Source organism: Oncorhynchus kisutch, linkage group LG28 (genome assembly GCF_002021735.2).
Source record: "Oncorhynchus kisutch isolate 150728-3 linkage group LG28, Okis_V2, whole genome shotgun sequence".
Taxonomy (NCBI): Eukaryota; Metazoa; Chordata; class Actinopteri; order Salmoniformes; family Salmonidae; genus Oncorhynchus; species Oncorhynchus kisutch.
The window spans coordinates 15,807,633-15,826,400 of record NC_034201.2 but is presented as its reverse complement, the minus strand read 5'-3'; the positions used below and the strand labels follow the sequence as shown (position 1 = coordinate 15,826,400).

Below are 18,768 nucleotides of genomic sequence, written 5' to 3'. Positions count from 1 at the left end.
GAGGCATTTTTCAGCTATGATTTTACCACTCAGAATCCATAATGTATATGACAATGGGGCCAGCACAGGACAAAATACACCCATACAACAATCTACTCCTTGATCTTCTTGACTTCTTATCTGGTAAACTGCTACTATGTGTCAAGAAAAGAGCCTCAATTAGGGGCTAGTGTACTCCAGTAAAAAAGGTCTGGTTTAGATTAAAAACTATTGCCCTGAGTCCCCGTTCATAGGGGCATGAGAGACTCGTCACTGGTAGAATTGAGTTGGTACTTTATTGTCCCAAATACCCACAGACCCACAAGGTTGAGGTTGCTCATGGACAGTAATTAGTCTTTTTTTTTTTGCATTGATGCATTGTGTCTTCTAACTGTCCTAGAATAGGATCCAAAGTGTTAGGGAATATTTGTTCCCATAAATCCAAAGGAGGATGTCTCTCCTCATACCTCTGGCACTCTAGTCAGACTGAACCCCTGTGGTTCAAGTCAAGAGCTTCCCCTTTCAGTCTGCTCTGCGCATGTCTGAAAGTGACAGAGCCAGCAGTCAAGAGAGTTTTTCACAGTTTGACATAAAAATGTATTACACTTATGAATGTATGTAAAATGCTAATATGTATTAGATCCAGTACAATGGAATAACTAAGACCTGAATTTGAATGCAGCGTGTTCCAATTCTTCCTTCTCTTTCTGTCCAGCAGGGTCAACCAAAAACACTTGGCCTGATGGTTCATGCAGATCCTGGGGAAGCAATATAGAAATGTATTGATCCCTTAAATGATTTTACTATTAAATGACCCATATCACAACCCTCATACCTCTTCACAAAAAAGTACCTAAATCAATTTTGGAAAAAGGATTTTACTCACAAAAGACATAAGAATGTATTTTTCCAGTTAGAAATAGTAGGCCATGCATCAAATAACTATTTTCATCAGAAAAACTAACCCTCAAATGCGCTATTGCATTTTCTAAGTTGTCTACAGATGGCTGGTTGTGAATGCACTTAAATATCAAGTCATTATGGTTATGGAAACTGCGTTCTAATCCTCAACGTAGAAGGATTTGTCTTAATGTACAGTATATGAAAGTGATGCTATGAAAATGATTATTTCACCTTATCAAGCTCACTCTGACTGACAAATCATTGCCTATTACTGTGATTAAAAAGAGCATATGAAACATTGTTTTTCATGAGGCCTACCTGTGCGCCTTCCTTTAAGCAACTCTGTTCGAACACCTCTCTTGTCCTTGATCCATACCACATACATTCATTTACGGATCTTTTCAGTGTCCATGTGAAAGATTAGTTAGGCTGGAACATTTGTTAACTTCAAAATATTTTTTTAACACCCATGTGAAACAAAGGCCTGCAAAGCTTACAGATTTAAGTCTAAAAGCATGAGATGAAAGTAGACAAACATCAGAGTGTGCGATTTGAAGGTATAGTCAGTGGACATTCTGAACCTTGTTTGAAGTCTCTAGGTCACATGACCAAGAAGCCATTGAAATTTTACATTTTGAAAAATGTATGTAAAATCTTGTGAGATGAAAGTGGACTAACTAAAGGGTGTGCAATATAGAAGGGTAGTCAGTGGACATTCTGGACCTTGTTTGAGTCAAGTAGGTCACATGACCAAGGAGCTATTGAAATTCGAATGTAAAAAATGCTTGTACTTTGTTTACTAATTCAACTAGGAATACAAAATGGTGCTCACATTTACACATGTTTATTCGCTTTGGAAAGCGAATTAATGTCCAAATCGTGAAAATAAGACCTGTGCAATGTTGTAGGCAATTTTTCCAACATAATGACACTTATTTGGCTCAAGTGGTTTGAAAGCGCGAATATCTGTTGAATATCCAACTTGAAACTGTCTTTACCTCGGTCACCCGATTGACCTGATTGCCTTATTAGTATGGGTAGCCTATGGTAATTAACACAGAGCACAACCAATTTCAATCCATGTGGAGAAGATGACAATCGATGAAGAGGGAAGACAATTATTTTGTCACCTATAAATGCAAATGGGAGTTTGTTTGATTGTTTGTTAGACTACTGCAATTTAGATATGGCTTATCACAAAGGGTGTGGTAAATTCCATGCGAATGTTTTAGTTCTGGCGAGTCTGGCGATAATGAGCCTCTGACATTTCCCCTTAAGTGTTTGAAGCAGCATCTTCTGCAACAAAGGTTTGTTTTGGTGTGAATCTGCAAGATGTTTGCATACTTTTTTACATGGAGAAAGGTGTACACAATGCTGTTCCAAATGATTCCTCTAATTGTGTTACATAATGACCATAACCAACAGTAGTAAAAACCCTAAGTCTAGAAGTTACATTTTGCATCATGAGGAGAATTGTATTATACAGATCAAATTGTATTTGTCACATGCTTTGTAAACAACGGGTGTACTACCAGTGAACTGTTTATTTACAGGCCCTTCCCAACAATGCAGAGAAACTATAGAAAAAATAACACGGAATAAATACACAATGAGTAATAACCTGGCTATATACACGGTGATGTGCAGAGGTGCTAGGTAGATATGTGCATGTAGGTAGGGGTTGATGGGGTCAGTCGTGTACAGCCGTAGCATAATTTTTTTTTAAATCAGTTTTTGGAATTTGTCTTTATTATAATAGCTTTTATTCCTTCAGACCAAATAGTTTTACAGTAGAGGAGAGAACCCACTGTGATTAACTGAGTGCTTCTTTAGAGCAAGGCATATCCTGTGAAATGTTTTTTAAAAAGAAGAAGAATCTTAATCTTAACACACAAAATAGAATGTTTGACTTTCAATATTCTACCTCGGCAGTTACATTCTAAATCATCAACACCTATTTATTAATTTCTTCATGCAACAAACCCAGATGTTTTAGGTCTGTTTAGTGGAAACAGTATGTAAATACACTGCTTTTTATTTTCTTAATGATACTTGTCTCCTTTCACCTAATGTAACACCTGATTTACTTTAACAAGAGGCACATCTCAATAGGTGGTCCAGGTAAGTCATAACATTGCACAAGTGGGGGCTTTCCTCTTCTTGTTCTGTGTTGTTCCTCAAGCATGATGACATCCCATTCCTATCAGACCAATGTCTTGAATGCCTAAACATTTGTCTAAAAACCACTTGTTAATGTGTTTTTTTTACCCTTCAGTGTGTGTACTGTGCTTGTGGTTGGGATGTTGCTTTTCAAAAGTAACATTTCAGCCATTGCTGGAGAACGTCTTGCATCTGGAGGACATCTCATTTGCCATTGTAATGCATATAAAGACAATATATTAAACAGATTGCTTTACGTTGAGGTTTACTATAATGAAATCAAAGCCATATTTATGATTGTTGGAGCACAATCCTTTGTACAACGAACCTACTATCGAAGTTGGTTTAATAAAAGACATTCACCACATTAACATAATAGTAATGAACAATAATGGATGCGCAGTACCTGCGAAATAAATATACATCAAATGAGTCCAAACCAATTCCATCAATGGAAATAGATTTTCAGCACTTATTTCTGTCTGTAGTCACTCCCCCTTCTCCAGCATCCATCTCTACTTTTCAGTCTCATGACATTTTATTGGTCACATACACATATTTAACAGATGTTATTGCAGGTGTAGTGAAAGGCTTGTGTTCCTAGCTCCAACAGTACTGTAGTATCTAACAATGCACACACCTAAAAGCTGACAGTCTTTGTAGTAGAATATTAAATGATTAGCTTTGGCATCAACTGTTTACAGTAGAAAGGATATCAAACATTCAGATCTGTATTTACATAGGCCTAATCATGTGAAGTTACAAAACCTCTAAGGCTTAGTGTGTACACACCTCTTGACAGTTGTGATATGCATTAATTGGCACAACCGTTGTTGACAAATGGATTACATGGCCGTTGTTCCACTGGAGTGTAGACTAAGCCTGTTCATGCTCCAATTCATGTCAGTCACTAAATAAGAACTTGAGTGAACTTAATTTGACTCAATATGAATTCATACCTTAAGCTAACACTTCTCTGGTCCTTCCGGCTAGGGTCAGGCAGCTTCATGTTCGAGAATGGAGGACTTAGGGTAATGGAATATTAACATGAAATGTGCATAACTTAAAGATATGCACAGAAATTATATGGCACCCACAATGGTGGCAGCATTTTGTTTACTGCATGTTTTTAAAAATAGCACATAGTTACACCATGAACAATAACAGATATGGAAATCATTCTCAATATAAGTAACATCTATAAATTAATGAGACCAGGTGTGTCATCTGATTGAGAACTGCTGATACTATCTTGGTCTATTTTCTTTAGGAAAATCTGCCACTGAACCACACACACTTCTATTTATTGAGTGAACAGAACATTTGAGCTTTAATTACCTGGTTATCCCACTGAAGTCAACATCACTTTTTCATGGGAGACCTGCTGGTATGGCTGAAGGCTGAGCACTTTCACTCTTTAAAAAAAAAAAAAAGCAGGAAAGCAGGTAAATGGCTGAACAAGTGACACGACCACAGCTGCTATTGTTATCCCTCCATATGTTAATTTATCAATGTCTAAAGCCAACTAGCTAGACCGAAGTGTTCAGGCTACATTGTTGTCATTCAGTAAAGGTGTACTGTAGCTAGCCCCTGTACTAGTCTACTGTAGTGTGTGTATATAAGCAAGCTACAAAGAAAACAATCAATTTCATAGTCTTTTTTTGCTAAATATATGTAGCTAGTGACAGCATGGCAAACAATTTGAGACTATTAAAAGTGAACTGGATCTAGAGGCAGCTGAAGATAGCTACAAAGCTATCTTGAACATAAATCTGAGAATAATTGCAGTCGTTGTAAGATGTAATTTTCAAATAGAGAAATGCCAGGTCGGTTTGTGTCTACAGTGACTCAGATGGTTGTTCGCTCCATGAGGTAGCTAACATTATAGTGGCCTATGGGATGTGGCTCTTATTTTCTCAGAAGTACTGAGTTAGGTAGGAGGATTTAGAAATGGGGAGATAATGTTATAAACTGTGATTGACCGCACAGTAGGCAGCGGCATGCACCTTTGTTTGTTTGCGGACCGCCATTATATAGAAGAACAAGAGGCAGCAGGAGCTTCAGAAGTCATTGATCACATAATGTTACTTTGAAACGATCAGTAGTGTTTGAAAACTGCATTGGAGGAGCTAACTAATGCACACAATTTCCCATATATGAAACAACTTTCCGAACCCATGTGAGTGATTTTGAGATGCTCCGTGAGAATGATCCCCTCACCCTTGCTCTGTTCTCCCCCTCATTGTGGCCTGTGCTAGAGTGGCGTGCAATGGAGTCCAGCAACTGTGCGGCAGTGACCAATCCCCAAATGGACTCAACGCAGTGCAATTGTGTCTTCTACCAGGATGGACTGTTCTTGTTTATGTATCTGTGTTTTTAAATGTGTTCACTCTTTAGTCCTTGAACGAAATAAATAAACTACATTTTGAAAACGTTGTCTGTGTGGGGGCCTTTTGAACCTTAGTACCTGCATTTTCTGACATTCAATTTTTCTCCATCTGTAAAAGTCTAAATTGAAGGGGGCTTTTCTAGAATCTTGTTTGCTCAAATAAATTCTTATTTTAATGCCCTTCTGTACTTATTTGAAACCATAAATAATCCACTGCATGTACTACTACAAAATAAAATGATACTTGTTGAATGCAGTGTAACCACAGTACACGAGTATAACTGCAGTATGCTGCAGGTACTGTCCAAAATAACAAATTTTTACTGCAGTAATATTGCAATTACTGTGTCCAAAATATATACTGCAGCTTTCAAAATTGTCATCCTTTTTTAAGGGCAGCGTTGTTGCAGCCAATGATCTAAACCATTGGTTGTGGCTCCATTGATGTTTTAAAGAGTTTACAGCTGTAGGTTATCAAGTCGGATCTGTAAGGCGCGTTTTCGAATAGCTAACAACCAAACTATCAAACTTAACCACTCTTCACTCCCTTATCTACCTTTACGTTTTCCATTTTCGCCCTATTTCATTTACAAAGTATGCAGGACGGGACTCTTATGAAGGATTCCAAAAATCATTGTCCCGGAAGCACTTAGTTACATAGCGATGTCGTTACCGCATTCAAAAGCGTTCATAGTGCGCGCAGATAGAAATCGTTCAATTTCATCTCTTGTCGGAAGAAGAGGGGAGGTATGGTAATTTTATCAATTGACAGGATTTGTTCCTTGTCAGTGAACGAACATTTATACTGTTGTTTAGCTGGTGGTATTGCAATACAACGTTAATATATGGCGTTTTGTTCACTAGCGAACTCGTTCGTATTTTAGTAGCGAGTTAGCTAACGTTAAGTAACTAAATTACTAGCTAGAACACTAACGTTAGCCAAGTAAGTACGCCAACTTGCTATAGTATAGCAACCGTTCTCCCAGAATGTATTTTTATAAATATTTTCAGTGTAAAAAATAGATACGTCAAAGAAGTGACATGGGGTTGACCAGTATAAATCTGCATATCTTATTATGTGGCTAGCTAAATTGTGCAAGTGGGTGAAGACGTTGAAGGGACTATGACATCGGTACGATGTAATGTCATTGTATTCATCTCTACCTTGTGTCCTCCTACCTAGATAGGACAATGAGTGGAGGATTCAACTTTGGACAAGCGTCCAATACTGGATTCAGCTTTGGAGCTCCCAAAACCACAGCTGCGCCAGCCACAGGCTTTGGGATTGCAAGTGCTGCACCTACAACTTCAGGTGGTGGCTTCTCTTTTGGACCCCCCAATCCTGCCCAGCCCCCAAACAGTACAAACTCAACTGGAGGATTCAGCTTTGGGAACCCTACACAGAACAGTACTCCAGCAGGTGGAGGCTTCTCTATTGGGTGGGTGCATTGGATGATGTAATTTACATGAATGTTTGGATAGTTATAGCACTTATATTAATCTTGGGTAGGTTGTTACCCATTTTAGCTTTTAGTTAGCCTGACGACTCACATAATTCTTCAGCTGCTCATACTTTTAGTCTGAGACTGCCATCATTAAAGTCATTTTTGGGGACGAGGGGTACAAGGGGTGTTAAACAAAACAGTTACCAGTGTTTGTCTCGTTGCTAACCAATTAAAGGTGGTTTTTGGACCATTCAGACTGCCCTGAATGTGTTTGCATTCAATGAAGATTTTGGGAGGTTCTCAGATCGACTCATTTGCAGAGAAGAAACTGACATCCATGGGCGTAGCGTTTGGCTGGAACAAAGGAGTCTGGTTAGCAAGGCAAACTTTTAGTAGAATTTGTAATGTAGATTTTCTAATGTGCTCTTTTATCTCTAGGACTCCCACTGCTAAACTCAATCTGGGCACACCTGCTGCCTCTCAACCAGCACTGACAGGGATAACTATGGGGATGGCAACCCCCACCTCTGGGGCAGGCTTTGGACTTGGTGGGGGTTTCACCACACAAACCACTGCTGTTCCCACAGGAGGGGGGTTCAGCTTTGGGACCGCAGGGGGGCTTGGAGCCCCTGTTGCCCAAACCCCGGCTCAACCAGCAGCAGCTGGTGGGCTCTCTTTAGGAACTCCTGCTGCAACAACTCAAATGATGGGAGGTGGGTTTAGTTTTGGTGCCGCCAAGGTCCAGGCAGCCCCTACCGTGACCGCAGGAGGGGGCTTCTCATTTGGGAACAGCGCCCCTGCCACCCTCTCCCTGGGGAACCAGTCCACAGGTGAGTTTTCTGAGCTTCTAGTCAGCTCAGTTGATCAGATCATGGTTAATGTTACAGTATATGACATGATTACATTAGTGTGTTTTGTGCATCCTGAATGAGTGTATTTTATTTCCCTCAGGTCTGAACTCTGTGGCCCCGGCCTCAAGAGCTGCACCAACCACAACCCAGGGTGGAGGATTTGCTTTTGGTGGCAAACCTTCAGGTAAATGGGGGAGTCGGAGACGTTTGGCATATGTCATTCAAATAAATAGCTGACAAATTGGAGAAAAATAAATGTTTGAATCTGTCTCAGAAAATGTTTTATCTTTGAATGGACATGTGTGTGCCTGTTTTTCAACTGATATCAAGTTGATCTATTTTTCTTTCTCTAAAGCTACTCCAGCCCCTGCTGTAACTGCCTCGGCTACCCAGGCCTCATTAGGTTCTTCTCTCTTTGCAGTACCAGCATCAACGACAGCAGTCACAGGTTTTTGTGAGTTTTATCCTCTAACTCTTGCCTGAGAGAGCAAATAACTCATAACTAAAGTTAAATGGTCTTTCTGGCATTCTGTAGTGGCATTAATTTTCTTGTCTGTTACCCGTACTCTCTCCTGATCAGTGGGTGCTGCCCCCACCTCAGCTGCCCCGGCTGCCACATCGGCAGCAGGAAATACCCTGGGCTTCATGCTCAAACCCCTGGGAGCAGTCACTGCCACCACCACAGCATCAGCTGGCACAGGTACCGTACCATCATACAGGGTTATTGGAATAACTAAAGCTTGATATTGTTGCTCGTTTATGCAAAATTCTGTAACTGGGCTTGTTTGTCGTTGATTCATTCTGGTCATATTGAGGAATTCATCACTAGTGGATTTTATGTTTTCGCAACCACTGGCTCTACAACAGGTTTTTCACTGGGTATGAAACCTGCGGGTGCCACTGGCATCGGCTCAACGGTCCCAATCACTGGAATAGCCACAACCATCACTACTGTTACAGCAAGGTACTGCAGGGTTTAGCCAGCCAAGTTCATTACATCTCTCACTGCTTCGGTACTCTCAACTTTTTAAAAACTTTTCTCTAAATACATCCTTATCTACTCTTAGCCCTAGTCGTTTCAATGTGATCCTGTCCATTTACTCCCCCTCTGCAGTGCTCCTCCAGTGATGTCCTACACCCAACTAGAGGGTCTCATCAACAAGTGGAGTCTTGAGCTGGAGGACCAGGAGAGGCACTTCTTGCAGCAGGCTACCCAGGTCAACGCCTGGGACCGCACGCTGGTGGAGAACGGAGAGAAGGTAAACAGAGATGGCACTTCTCGTGGTAACTGCACCACTAGAATCTAGGCCATGCTATTTGTTTTAATCTCATGAAATGGCCTTCAATTGAACTTTGGTGTCTTCATGGCAGATTTTAAGAGGATGTTCATCTCATTGTTACAGATCACATCACTGCACAGGGAGATGGAGAAGGTGAAACTGGACCAAAGAAGGTGGGAGTTAACCGGTTTATGTCTAATAGAGTATTTGAATACACCAGATTCTGAATTCTGTCCTTTATCTGTGAGAAGTAGTCATTGTGTTACTATTGTGTCAAAGTTATTGGATGACCTTGTGTTTTTGCTCTCTAACCCATCCCAGGCTGGACCAGGAGCTGGACTTCATCCTGTCACAACAGAAGGAACTGGAGGACCTGCTGTCCCCACTGGAGGAGTCTGTCAAAGAACAGAGTGGAACCATCTACATGCAGAATGCCGATGAGGAACGCGAGAGAACGTAAGGTTTTAACAAAGGGCTTTGAGTGAGAACCAATGCGCAGTGAGAACTGATTCATGACTTGTTGTTGTGATATTTCGTATTTATGCATTCTCTTTCTGAAGGTACAAGCTTGCAGAGAACGTGGACGCCCAGCTGAAGAGAATGTCCCAAGATCTAAAGGAAATAATTGAACACCTGAACACATCCTGTGGGCCAGCTGATACCAGTGACCCGGTGAGAAAGAAAAACAGATGGTCTACTTGAATACCTGGCTGCTTCTATATTGCTACAGTTATTCTAAATCAAATGTTATGTCACATACTTTGTAAACAGGTGTGGAGTAACAGAGAAATGCTTACTTATGGGCCCATCAACAATGCAGAGAAAGAAAATGGAGAAATAATAGAAAAGTAAAACATGTAGTAATACACAATAAGTAAAACATGTAGTAATACACAATAAGTAAAACATGTAGTAATACACAATAAGTAAAACATGTAGTAATACACAATAAGTAAAACATGTAGTAATACACAATAAGTAAAACATGTAGTAATACGTAAAACATGTAGTAATACACAATATGTAAAACATGTAGTAATACTCAATACGTAAAACATGTAGTAATACTCAATACGTAAAACATGTAGTAATACTCAATACGTAAAACATGTAGTAATACTCAATACGTAAAACATGTAGTAATACTCAATACGTAAAACATGTAGTAATACACAATAAGTAAAACATGTAGTAATACACAATAAGTAAAACATGTAGTAATACACAATAAGTAAAACATGTAGTAATACACTAAGTAATGGTGACTTGACTATACAAGGGGTACCAGTACAATGTGCTCATTAATACAGTCGATGTGCAGGGGTATGTAATTTAAGTAGATCTGTACATACTGTATAACTAGGAATACTTTTTTTATTGGTAAAAACAGCATTTTTACTTTTTTACCTGTAATGAATACACCCTTGTATAGTTTTTTTAAAAAAGAGGAGGAATTTAATAATTAGTTATGCTGACACTTTTTTCCCCCTCCTTTTAGCTTCAGCAGATCTGTAAAATTCTCAATGCCCACATGGACTCTCTTCAATGGATTGACCAGAACTCGGGTCAGTATTTAACCTAGGGTCTAGAGAAGCTTGAGTAAACTACTTCCACAACTAACTTGACCTTTCTGATACAGAGTCGAGACTTCCTTCAATCGATATTAACTCTGTAATATCTCCTTGTCTTTCCTCAGTGCTTCTACAGAGAAGGGTGGAGGATGTGTCCAAACTCTGCGACAACCGACACAAAGAGCAGGAGAAGACTCTTCGCATAACATTTGGTTAACCTAGAGAATTGTAATGTCTCAGAAAATAATGTGAATGTGCTTTAGGCTAGTTTGTAATGCAATGAATATATTTTTGAGAGTAGTTATGATAAAGATGTGTTTAATGCATCAATTGTGATTTAAAAAAAAAAAAGTTTATATATATATATATTTTTTTTATACTCTAAGCTAGGGTTTTGGATATGAACTTCCACACCGGTGATGGGCAAATAATACATTCTATGAGTAAAGGAACAATTCGGCACATATTGTGCTCATATGCTTAAGGGCTCGATTCATTCTGTAAAATTTAAGCTCAGCGCTGTAGAAAAGTAAAGGTAATTTCAGATTGAGTCAACATGCATTTACCGTGAACGCAGTCTCTGCAACCACTGTAGCACAGGTCTTTAGTGCTACGGATTAAATTGAGCATCAATTAACCAACACGTGTTGCTGAACACAACACTAGATGTATTTATTTGGCAGTTCAAAAAAACCAAATGAATGTACAATTCCATGTTTTGTTCAGTGTGAGACACTGTATTTGTTGAGTTTTGACCATATCCCTCCCCCACCAGTTATCACCTCCATAGCATTTATAGAATTCAGCATCAAAGCCTTGATTACATTTACTCCATATAGAAACGTACACTAGCCCCGACAGACAACAGCAGGTCATTGTAAAGCTAGTTAGTGACTATGCAAATCAGAACATAATTTGTTTCTTTCCTAATAAAAATACTGTGCATATCATTTTGTGACAAAAAAAAATGGTGTTGGTGTCCCCTAACAGTAAAATGAGCATTTCATAGATTTTTCTATATCTTTTTAAAATCAGACAACTGTCAGTCTTAAGGAAAATGGGTTATACAGGGTAGCAGTGCTGCTTGTATGCGTTGGTCAGGGGTAGACCAATGATCTATATAAACTCTGGATTGCTGATGCTATGTACTGGTGGCCATATTGGCAGTCTTCCATAGGAATGAATAGAATTCCACAGTAATTCAATGTTTCAAAGATTACATGTTAAGTATTTGTTTTAGTGGGGACAGTAACAATTTGTCTTAAAATGCAATGCGTGTGAGTATATGCACTAAAATGTTAAGTGTCTAATTGGCATGGTGTTTGTGTGAACCCCAGCTCACCAGGTCACTCTGGCCCTCCTGAACCAGATCCATTTAGTGCACCATGCAGCAGACCTTGGTGTCGGTAGTTCTGGAGGATCCCCTCCAGACAGAATTGGTGGTAATGCATGTCTTTCTCCGGCCTGACAGTTGATACACAGAAATGTCCCTGCACCGTTCCCATGAAATTTGTCTAGAACAGTCACCAACTGGTCGATTGCAAACGACTGGTCGATCTTCAAGGCATTTCTAGTTGATCACCTAACATTTCTGCAGAAAAGCTAACTAATAATGGCTTGCACTCCTTTTTTTATTTTGGTGTTGCACTGTTGGTGATAGGTGCATTTGATTCAGAAGCCCAGCGCACCGGATAGGCAAAGTGTTCCCATTTTTAACCATTTAATTTGTCTGCAAATTCAAACTCCGTCTATCTGGTGGACCGGGAGATCTGTTGCTAAAGTGTGCCTACTGTGCTGACCAATTGGTTAGCTCAAATCACGGCCTCGGCCACAGCTAAGTTTGATACTAGCCTATGTGAGATTTCATAGTTTTCAAAACCATGACCAGAGACGGTCAAAAACAGCTATTTGCTGTATTCTTTATGAGGGTTCACGTCTTAGTTTTTATTCAGCGCTGTCAACCCTATTACAAAACATTAAACACGCTTCTCCCAACTTCTACTTGCACTGCAATGAATGAGTAGCCAAGTGTATTTATAGTCCAGTGTTTTTATGATTAGCAGCTTGTAACATCTATTTAAATATCAAGGAATATTTAACTTCCTCTGGTCATAGTAGCAAAATGAATATGTGCATTAGGCAGATGTGGTGCAACTCGAGTTTTGCCATCAGGTGGAAGACTTGTAGCCTCAGGTCAGTCACTGTAGGAAAAGAAGGAAAGAGCCAATCAAAAGTGGAGACTAATTTGACCCCAATAACTACCATGTAATATGCGTCAACAGCAATCTTGGGAAAATCCTATGCATTATCATTAACCGCAGACTTTTTACCACGTATTCACCCTGCACACCTTAATTGACAAACAAATCAAAACAAAGGCAAAGTCTTCTTATGCTTTGATTTTTAAAAATCTATTTGGCATGAGGGTCTGCTCTACAAATTGATGGAAAGCATTGTTGAGGGAAAAACATAAGACATTATAAAATCCATATATACAAACGTGGTTAAAATTGGCCAATTTTGTTTTCCATAGGGTGAGACAAGGATGCAGCTTAAGCCCCACCCGCTTCAACATATATATATCAATGAATGGGTGAGGACACAAGAAAAGTCTGCAGCACCCGGCCTCATCCTACGAGAATTTGAAGTCAAATGTCTACGGTTTGCTGATGATCTGGTGCGTCTGTCCCCAACTACAGCAGCACCTAGATCTTCTGCACAGATTCTGTCAAGTCTGGGCCCTGACAGTAAATCTCAGTAAGGCAAAAATAACGGAGTTCCCAAAAAAGTCCCGTTGCCAGGACTACAAATCCAAATTCCATCTAGACACTGTTGCCCTAGAGCACACAAAAAACTATACGTACCTTGGCCTAAATATCATTGCCACAGGTAACTTCCACAAAGCTGTGAACAATCTGAGAGATGTCATGGCCCCTCCTCTGCATTGCAGGGGCGGTTCCTCCTACAGGCAGAGGAGGGTCGATAGTGATTGGAGCCACATGGGCTCAGGGTATTTAAACTGCTTCACTAACCACTCTTGTCTCTCTCTGCTCCTCCAGGTATGATCCTGTTTTGTTTGTTCATTTGTAGTTGTACGTAGTTTTCACTGTCATATTCACGCATCCCTGCACTTTACATACACCCTACATTATGATACTTTCACACCTCATTCATTTTTCTTTGTTTTAAGTTAATAGTTTTGGTGTATAATAAAGAACATTTTTGATTGGCCTATACCTGTTTGTGTCCCCTCATTTTTTGCCACAGGCTATGAGCCGGCCTGTGACAAGTGGAGGCTCATCCGTAAGTTAAAGTTAATTGTACTTTAGTCTTTAGTATTTTAGTTTACTTTAACATTTTGTCATAGTTGATTTAAGGTTTTGTCTAGATTGTCTTTGTCTTATTATTGATAAGTTTTGTTTATTTGTAATTTGGCTTATTTGATTATTGTTCTGTATTTAACTTTGGTTAGTTTAGTTCAGTTTGCCAAATTTTGTTTGAGGGGATGGTTTGGTTGGGCCAATTTTGTTGAGAGCATTGAGAGCCATGTTCTTTTGGTTCAGTTAGCTTGGTAGCTAAATTTGGTTAGCAATTCACTTGGTTTTTCTGGGTTTTGTTCAGGTTGGAGTCCTCTCCTGTTCAGGCTTATCAGCGAGTGTCAATAGGAGGCTCTGTGTTTTTGTTTTAGGGGACAGTGAACGTGGGTAGAGCATCCCTTTCCCCCCTACATCGGCTCGGGAGCACCTCCGTGGTTATGGGAGGGGGTGGGGGGGGCAGTGAACGTGGGTAGAGCATCCCTTTCCCTTTTCCCCTACATCGGCTCGGGAGCACCTCCGTGGTTATGGGAGGGGGTGGGGGGGGCAGTGAACGTGGGTAGAGCATCCCTTTCCCTTTTCCCTTACATCGGCTCGGGAGCACCTCCGTGGTTATGGGGGGGGCTGCCAGTTTCTGGTTGTCTTTTCCCACTCCACTGGTTTTGTGTGCATAAAACCCCACCACATGTGACTGCACGAAGACCAGGGCCAGTTGTTTTTGGAGGATAGTGGGGTGTGGCTCCTGTCCTTGAACCCAGACTGACAGCAGGTGAGTTTTTTTTTGAGCATTAGTAGTAGTTGTATTGGTTGAGGAAAATGTCTTCCATTCTGAGTAGTTTTGTTCAAGCTCCTTCAGAGGTAGCCTTAGAGTTGTGTACTAAGGAGCAGTTAATTGAAATTGCTGAACATTATCAGATTGAGATTGTTGTTAAAAAAATGAGACTTAACTTGATTAAAGCAGGGTCTTAGGGAAATGATTTTTTGGGTCAGTCTGCTAGTAGTGAGGGTGCAAGTTTTCAGTCTAGCCCTTCATTGACTTTTGAGCAGCAGAGGGAGCTGTTGCAAATGCAGTTAGAGTGCGCTTGAGAAATGGTAATAGACCAGAAGGACTACCAGTTTGTTTCACAATCTTCGTTTGTTGCCTGAATTTGATGAGTCAGATCCAGAGACATACTTTGCTTTATTTGAGCGTATTGCGGAAGCTAGAGCTGGGTCAGATTTGGACATGACTATGTTGTTGCAATGTTTTTACAGGTAAAGCACGTGAGGCTTTTGCAGCACTGAGTGTAGCTGACAGTAACATTTTTGCTAAAGTTAAATCAGCAGTTCTGAAGGTCTACGAGCTTGTGCCAGAGGCATATCGTCAATGTTTTCGTAAAAAAATAGATTCACAAACCTATTCTGAGTTTGTTCGTGATTTGACTTCTGCATTTAATCGTGTGTACAGCTTCTGAAGTTAGTACTTTTGAGGGTCAGTCTAATTTGATTGTGTTAGAACAGTTTAAAAATGGTCTGAACAGGTTGCTACATACATGAATGTAAAGTTAAGTCTCCAAGTGATGCAGCAATCCTTGCAGATGAGTACAGGCTAACACATAAAAGCCATTTTGTCAAACAGTGACATGTACCATACAAATAATTTTACTCCTAGGAGTAGTAGGGCACCTTTTTCTGGGGCTTCTTTCCAAAGACCTCAGCAGAAGTTTGGGTCTGGGGGACTTAAAGCACTGGTTAATGCTAATAATACCTGTCGCTACTGTTTGGTTTAAGGACATTGGAAGAAAGATTGTCCTCTGCTTAAATAAAAAAAGTCAGGTCTAGTTAAACCTGCTGTGATGGCAAGTCCTGTTGCAGCCTCTGACCACCAGGGTGAGCTTTTTCAGCCACTCGTTGAGTTTATTCTCAGTCTTCCCACTGAGTTTTCAGCCTTTATTTCAGATGGTGTAGTGTCCCTGGTAGATGCCATCAAATGTTTCAATCAAGATCTTAAGAGACACTGGAGCTTTAGATTATTTTATTTTGGAATCTGTTTTGCTGTTCTCTAAAGAGTCTGATACTGGCAGTTGTGTAATGGTATGTGGTATAGGTTTAGTTCCACTCTCTTGTCCTTTACATGAAGTTACCCTAAAATGTGGTCTGGTAGAGGGTGATATAGTTTTTTGGGTTAGACCCCAGTTGCCAGTAGAGGGAGTCCACATGATTTTGGGGAATGACTTGGCAAGTAGTAAGGTGCGGGCAGATGGCAAACTTAACACCTGTAAGAGGCAACCTTCAGTGTCCCCTCAAGGGAATCTCCGGATCAAAACTGTCTCCTGAGGTATTTCCAGTTTGTGTGGTTACCCGTGCAGCCTCGTAAGGAGATTGAGAGTAAGCCAGAAAGTCTTCAGTTGCCAGTCAAACTCCAGACAGAACAGTTGACTAGTTCTAGAGATTCATTGATGGCTGAGCAAAAGGCCGATACTACCTCGGCTGATCTGTTTGATAAAGTTGTTCCTCATTCAGTGATGAGGTATAGTGCTCAGTGTTATTTTCTTCTTGATGGGCTGTTGGTCAAGAAATGGGTTCCACACTGATCAGGGTCTAGGAGAACCAGTTTTTCAAATAGTTGTACCTACTACTATTAGTGTTGCAAATAGTTTTACCTACCTACTAGTGTTGCAAACTTCACATGGTGATGTGGCAGGTCATCTTGCTCCTACCTGAGACATAAACGTCCCAACTAGACATCTGGAAATGCAAATGCGCTACGCTACATGTTAATAGCACTCGTTAAAACTCAAACGTTCATTAAAATACACATGCAGGGTATTGCATTAAAGCTACACTCGTTGTGAATCTAGCCAACAAGTCAGATTATTAAAATGCTTTTCGGCGAAAGCATGAGAAGCTATTATAAGAGAGCATGCAACACCACGAAATACCTGAATGCTACGTAAACAAAAGATTTCGCGTAGCCGGCGCTACCCAAATAGCATAAAATATAAAACTTTCATTACCTTTGAAGATCTTCTTTGTTGGCACTCCTATATGCCCCATAAACATCACTATGGGGACTTTTTTTTCGATTAAATCGGTCCATATATACCTAAAATAGACATCTATGGAAACTGATTCAGAAAAAAAGTCGACAATAAACTTTAACAAAACACTTCGAAATACTTTTCTAATCCAACTTTAGGTATCAGCAAACGTTAATAATCTATCAAAATGATCACGGGGCGATGTGTATTCAATAGCTCCACGATTTCAAATCATCTTCCAAAATCTCTCTTCCATACCTTGCAGTCGGAGACCGGATGGAAAGCCATCTCCCAGGTTGGTTTGACCAAGAAATAAACAGCCCGGAAATGACGAGACTGGCGACATCGTGTGGAAGCTGTAGGAATTGCAATCTAGGCCATAAGTAATGTCGTTTCCATTTAACAATCAGTGGAAGTGGCGGATTGATACTTTTTTCAGTGACCAGATTTTCTTGCGCTTTTCGCTGAAACACACGCTCTGTTCAAGTCACAGCGGTGATTTAACCAGTTTTAGAAACGTCAGTTTTCTATCCACACATACTAATCATATGCATATACTATATTCCTGGCATGAGTAGCAGGGCGCTGAAATGTTGCGCGATTTTTAACATAATGTTCGAAAAAGCAGGGGGTAGGATGAAGAGGTTTAGTGGGATGTAGCTCAGTTTATTAAAACTTGTCATATGTGTCAGCGCACAGGTAAGCCAAACCAGGTTGTAAAGCCAGCACCTTTGTATCCAATACCAGCCGTAGGGCAACCTTTTTGAGCATCTTATTATTGATTGTGTTGGGCCTTTACCAAGGTCCAAGTCAGGTCATACCTACTTAACTGTTGTGTCAAGCAACCAGATAACCGGCAGCTTTTTCCTTGCATACCATAACTTCAAAATCAGTAGTTAAAGCGTTAACTCAATTTATTTCAACATTTGGTATTCCAAAAATTATCCAGTCAGATCAGGGGTCTAACTTCACCTAATTTATTTGCTCAGGTTCTCAAACCGCTTAAATTTAAACAAGTCTACTGCATTCCATGCCCAGAGCCAGGGAGCTTTGGAACGTTTTCATCAAACTTTAATATCCTTGCTTTGTGCATACTGTACAGAACTGTCTGCAGATTGGGAGGAGGGGTTACCTTGGCTGTTACTAGCTGCTCATGAAATGGTGCAGGAAAGCACAGGGTTTAGCCCAAATGACTTAGGGTTTGGTCATAAGGTGCTTGGGCCTTTAGCAGTGTTGCAGGATGGTGGTTTGCCTGAGGAACCACCTCGGAACCTTATTATGGAAATGGTTTTAGGTTGAAGTTGTGTAGGACTGGTGAAAAACTAAAATGTTCTCAACAGAAAATTAAACTGAAATGACAGACCGACTGAGCTGCGTGAGTTTAGTCCCGGTGATCGGGTACTTGCTCTTCTGCATCTTGTAAGTTCCCCTTTTCAGGCAAAATACTGTGGTCCTTTCACTGTTGCGCAAAGTGTCAGTTGAACTATCTTATTGAAACCCCTAGTCATAGGAAGTCCTCTACATTATGTCATGTGAACCTGTTAAAATGTTATCACTCCTGTGATCTAAGCAGAGTTGAAGGCACTCCAGCGGTGAGGTCAGCGTTGACTGCTGCTCCAGTCACTGAATCTTGTGGCTTTAATTTGGTGGAGGGGGGAAAAGAGGTAGTTAGTGTTTCGGATGAGGTCTTACAAGGTGTGTTGGAAAACTCCCAGACTTTGCAAAACCTTGGGGTTTTGGTCGATCATTTAGACTCTGAGAAACGTGACGAATTGGTAGCTCTTATTAGAAACTACCGTGTTTGTTTTCTGACACACTATCGTAAACACACTTAATTGAGCATGATATAGACATCC

At 40.3% G+C, this 18,768-nt stretch overlaps 1 protein-coding gene across 2 annotated transcripts; it reads left to right on the top strand.

Moving 5' to 3' along the window:
• The first annotated feature begins 5,899 nt into the window (after positions 1-5,899).
• On the top strand, positions 5,900-13,814 carry LOC109873109 (nuclear pore glycoprotein p62). 2 transcript variants are annotated; one of them, XM_020464654.2, is made up of 13 exons: positions 5,900-6,178; positions 6,615-6,870; positions 7,315-7,706; positions 7,828-7,911; positions 8,083-8,181; positions 8,308-8,427; positions 8,595-8,691; positions 8,842-8,986; positions 9,131-9,180; positions 9,329-9,463; positions 9,568-9,679; positions 10,506-10,572; positions 10,704-13,814. In XM_020464654.2, exons 2-13 carry the CDS (start codon positions 6,623-6,625, stop codon positions 10,793-10,795), a joined length of 1,641 nt encoding a protein of 546 aa, XP_020320243.2. In that variant the 5' UTR covers positions 5,900-6,178; positions 6,615-6,622; the 3' UTR covers positions 10,796-13,814. The 2 variants fall into 2 exon arrangements, with proteins under 2 accessions (XP_020320243.2, XP_031664172.1); XM_031808312.1 differs by having other exon boundaries at positions 6,170-6,374; positions 10,704-11,528.
• The last annotated feature ends 4,954 nt before the right edge of the window (positions 13,815-18,768 follow it).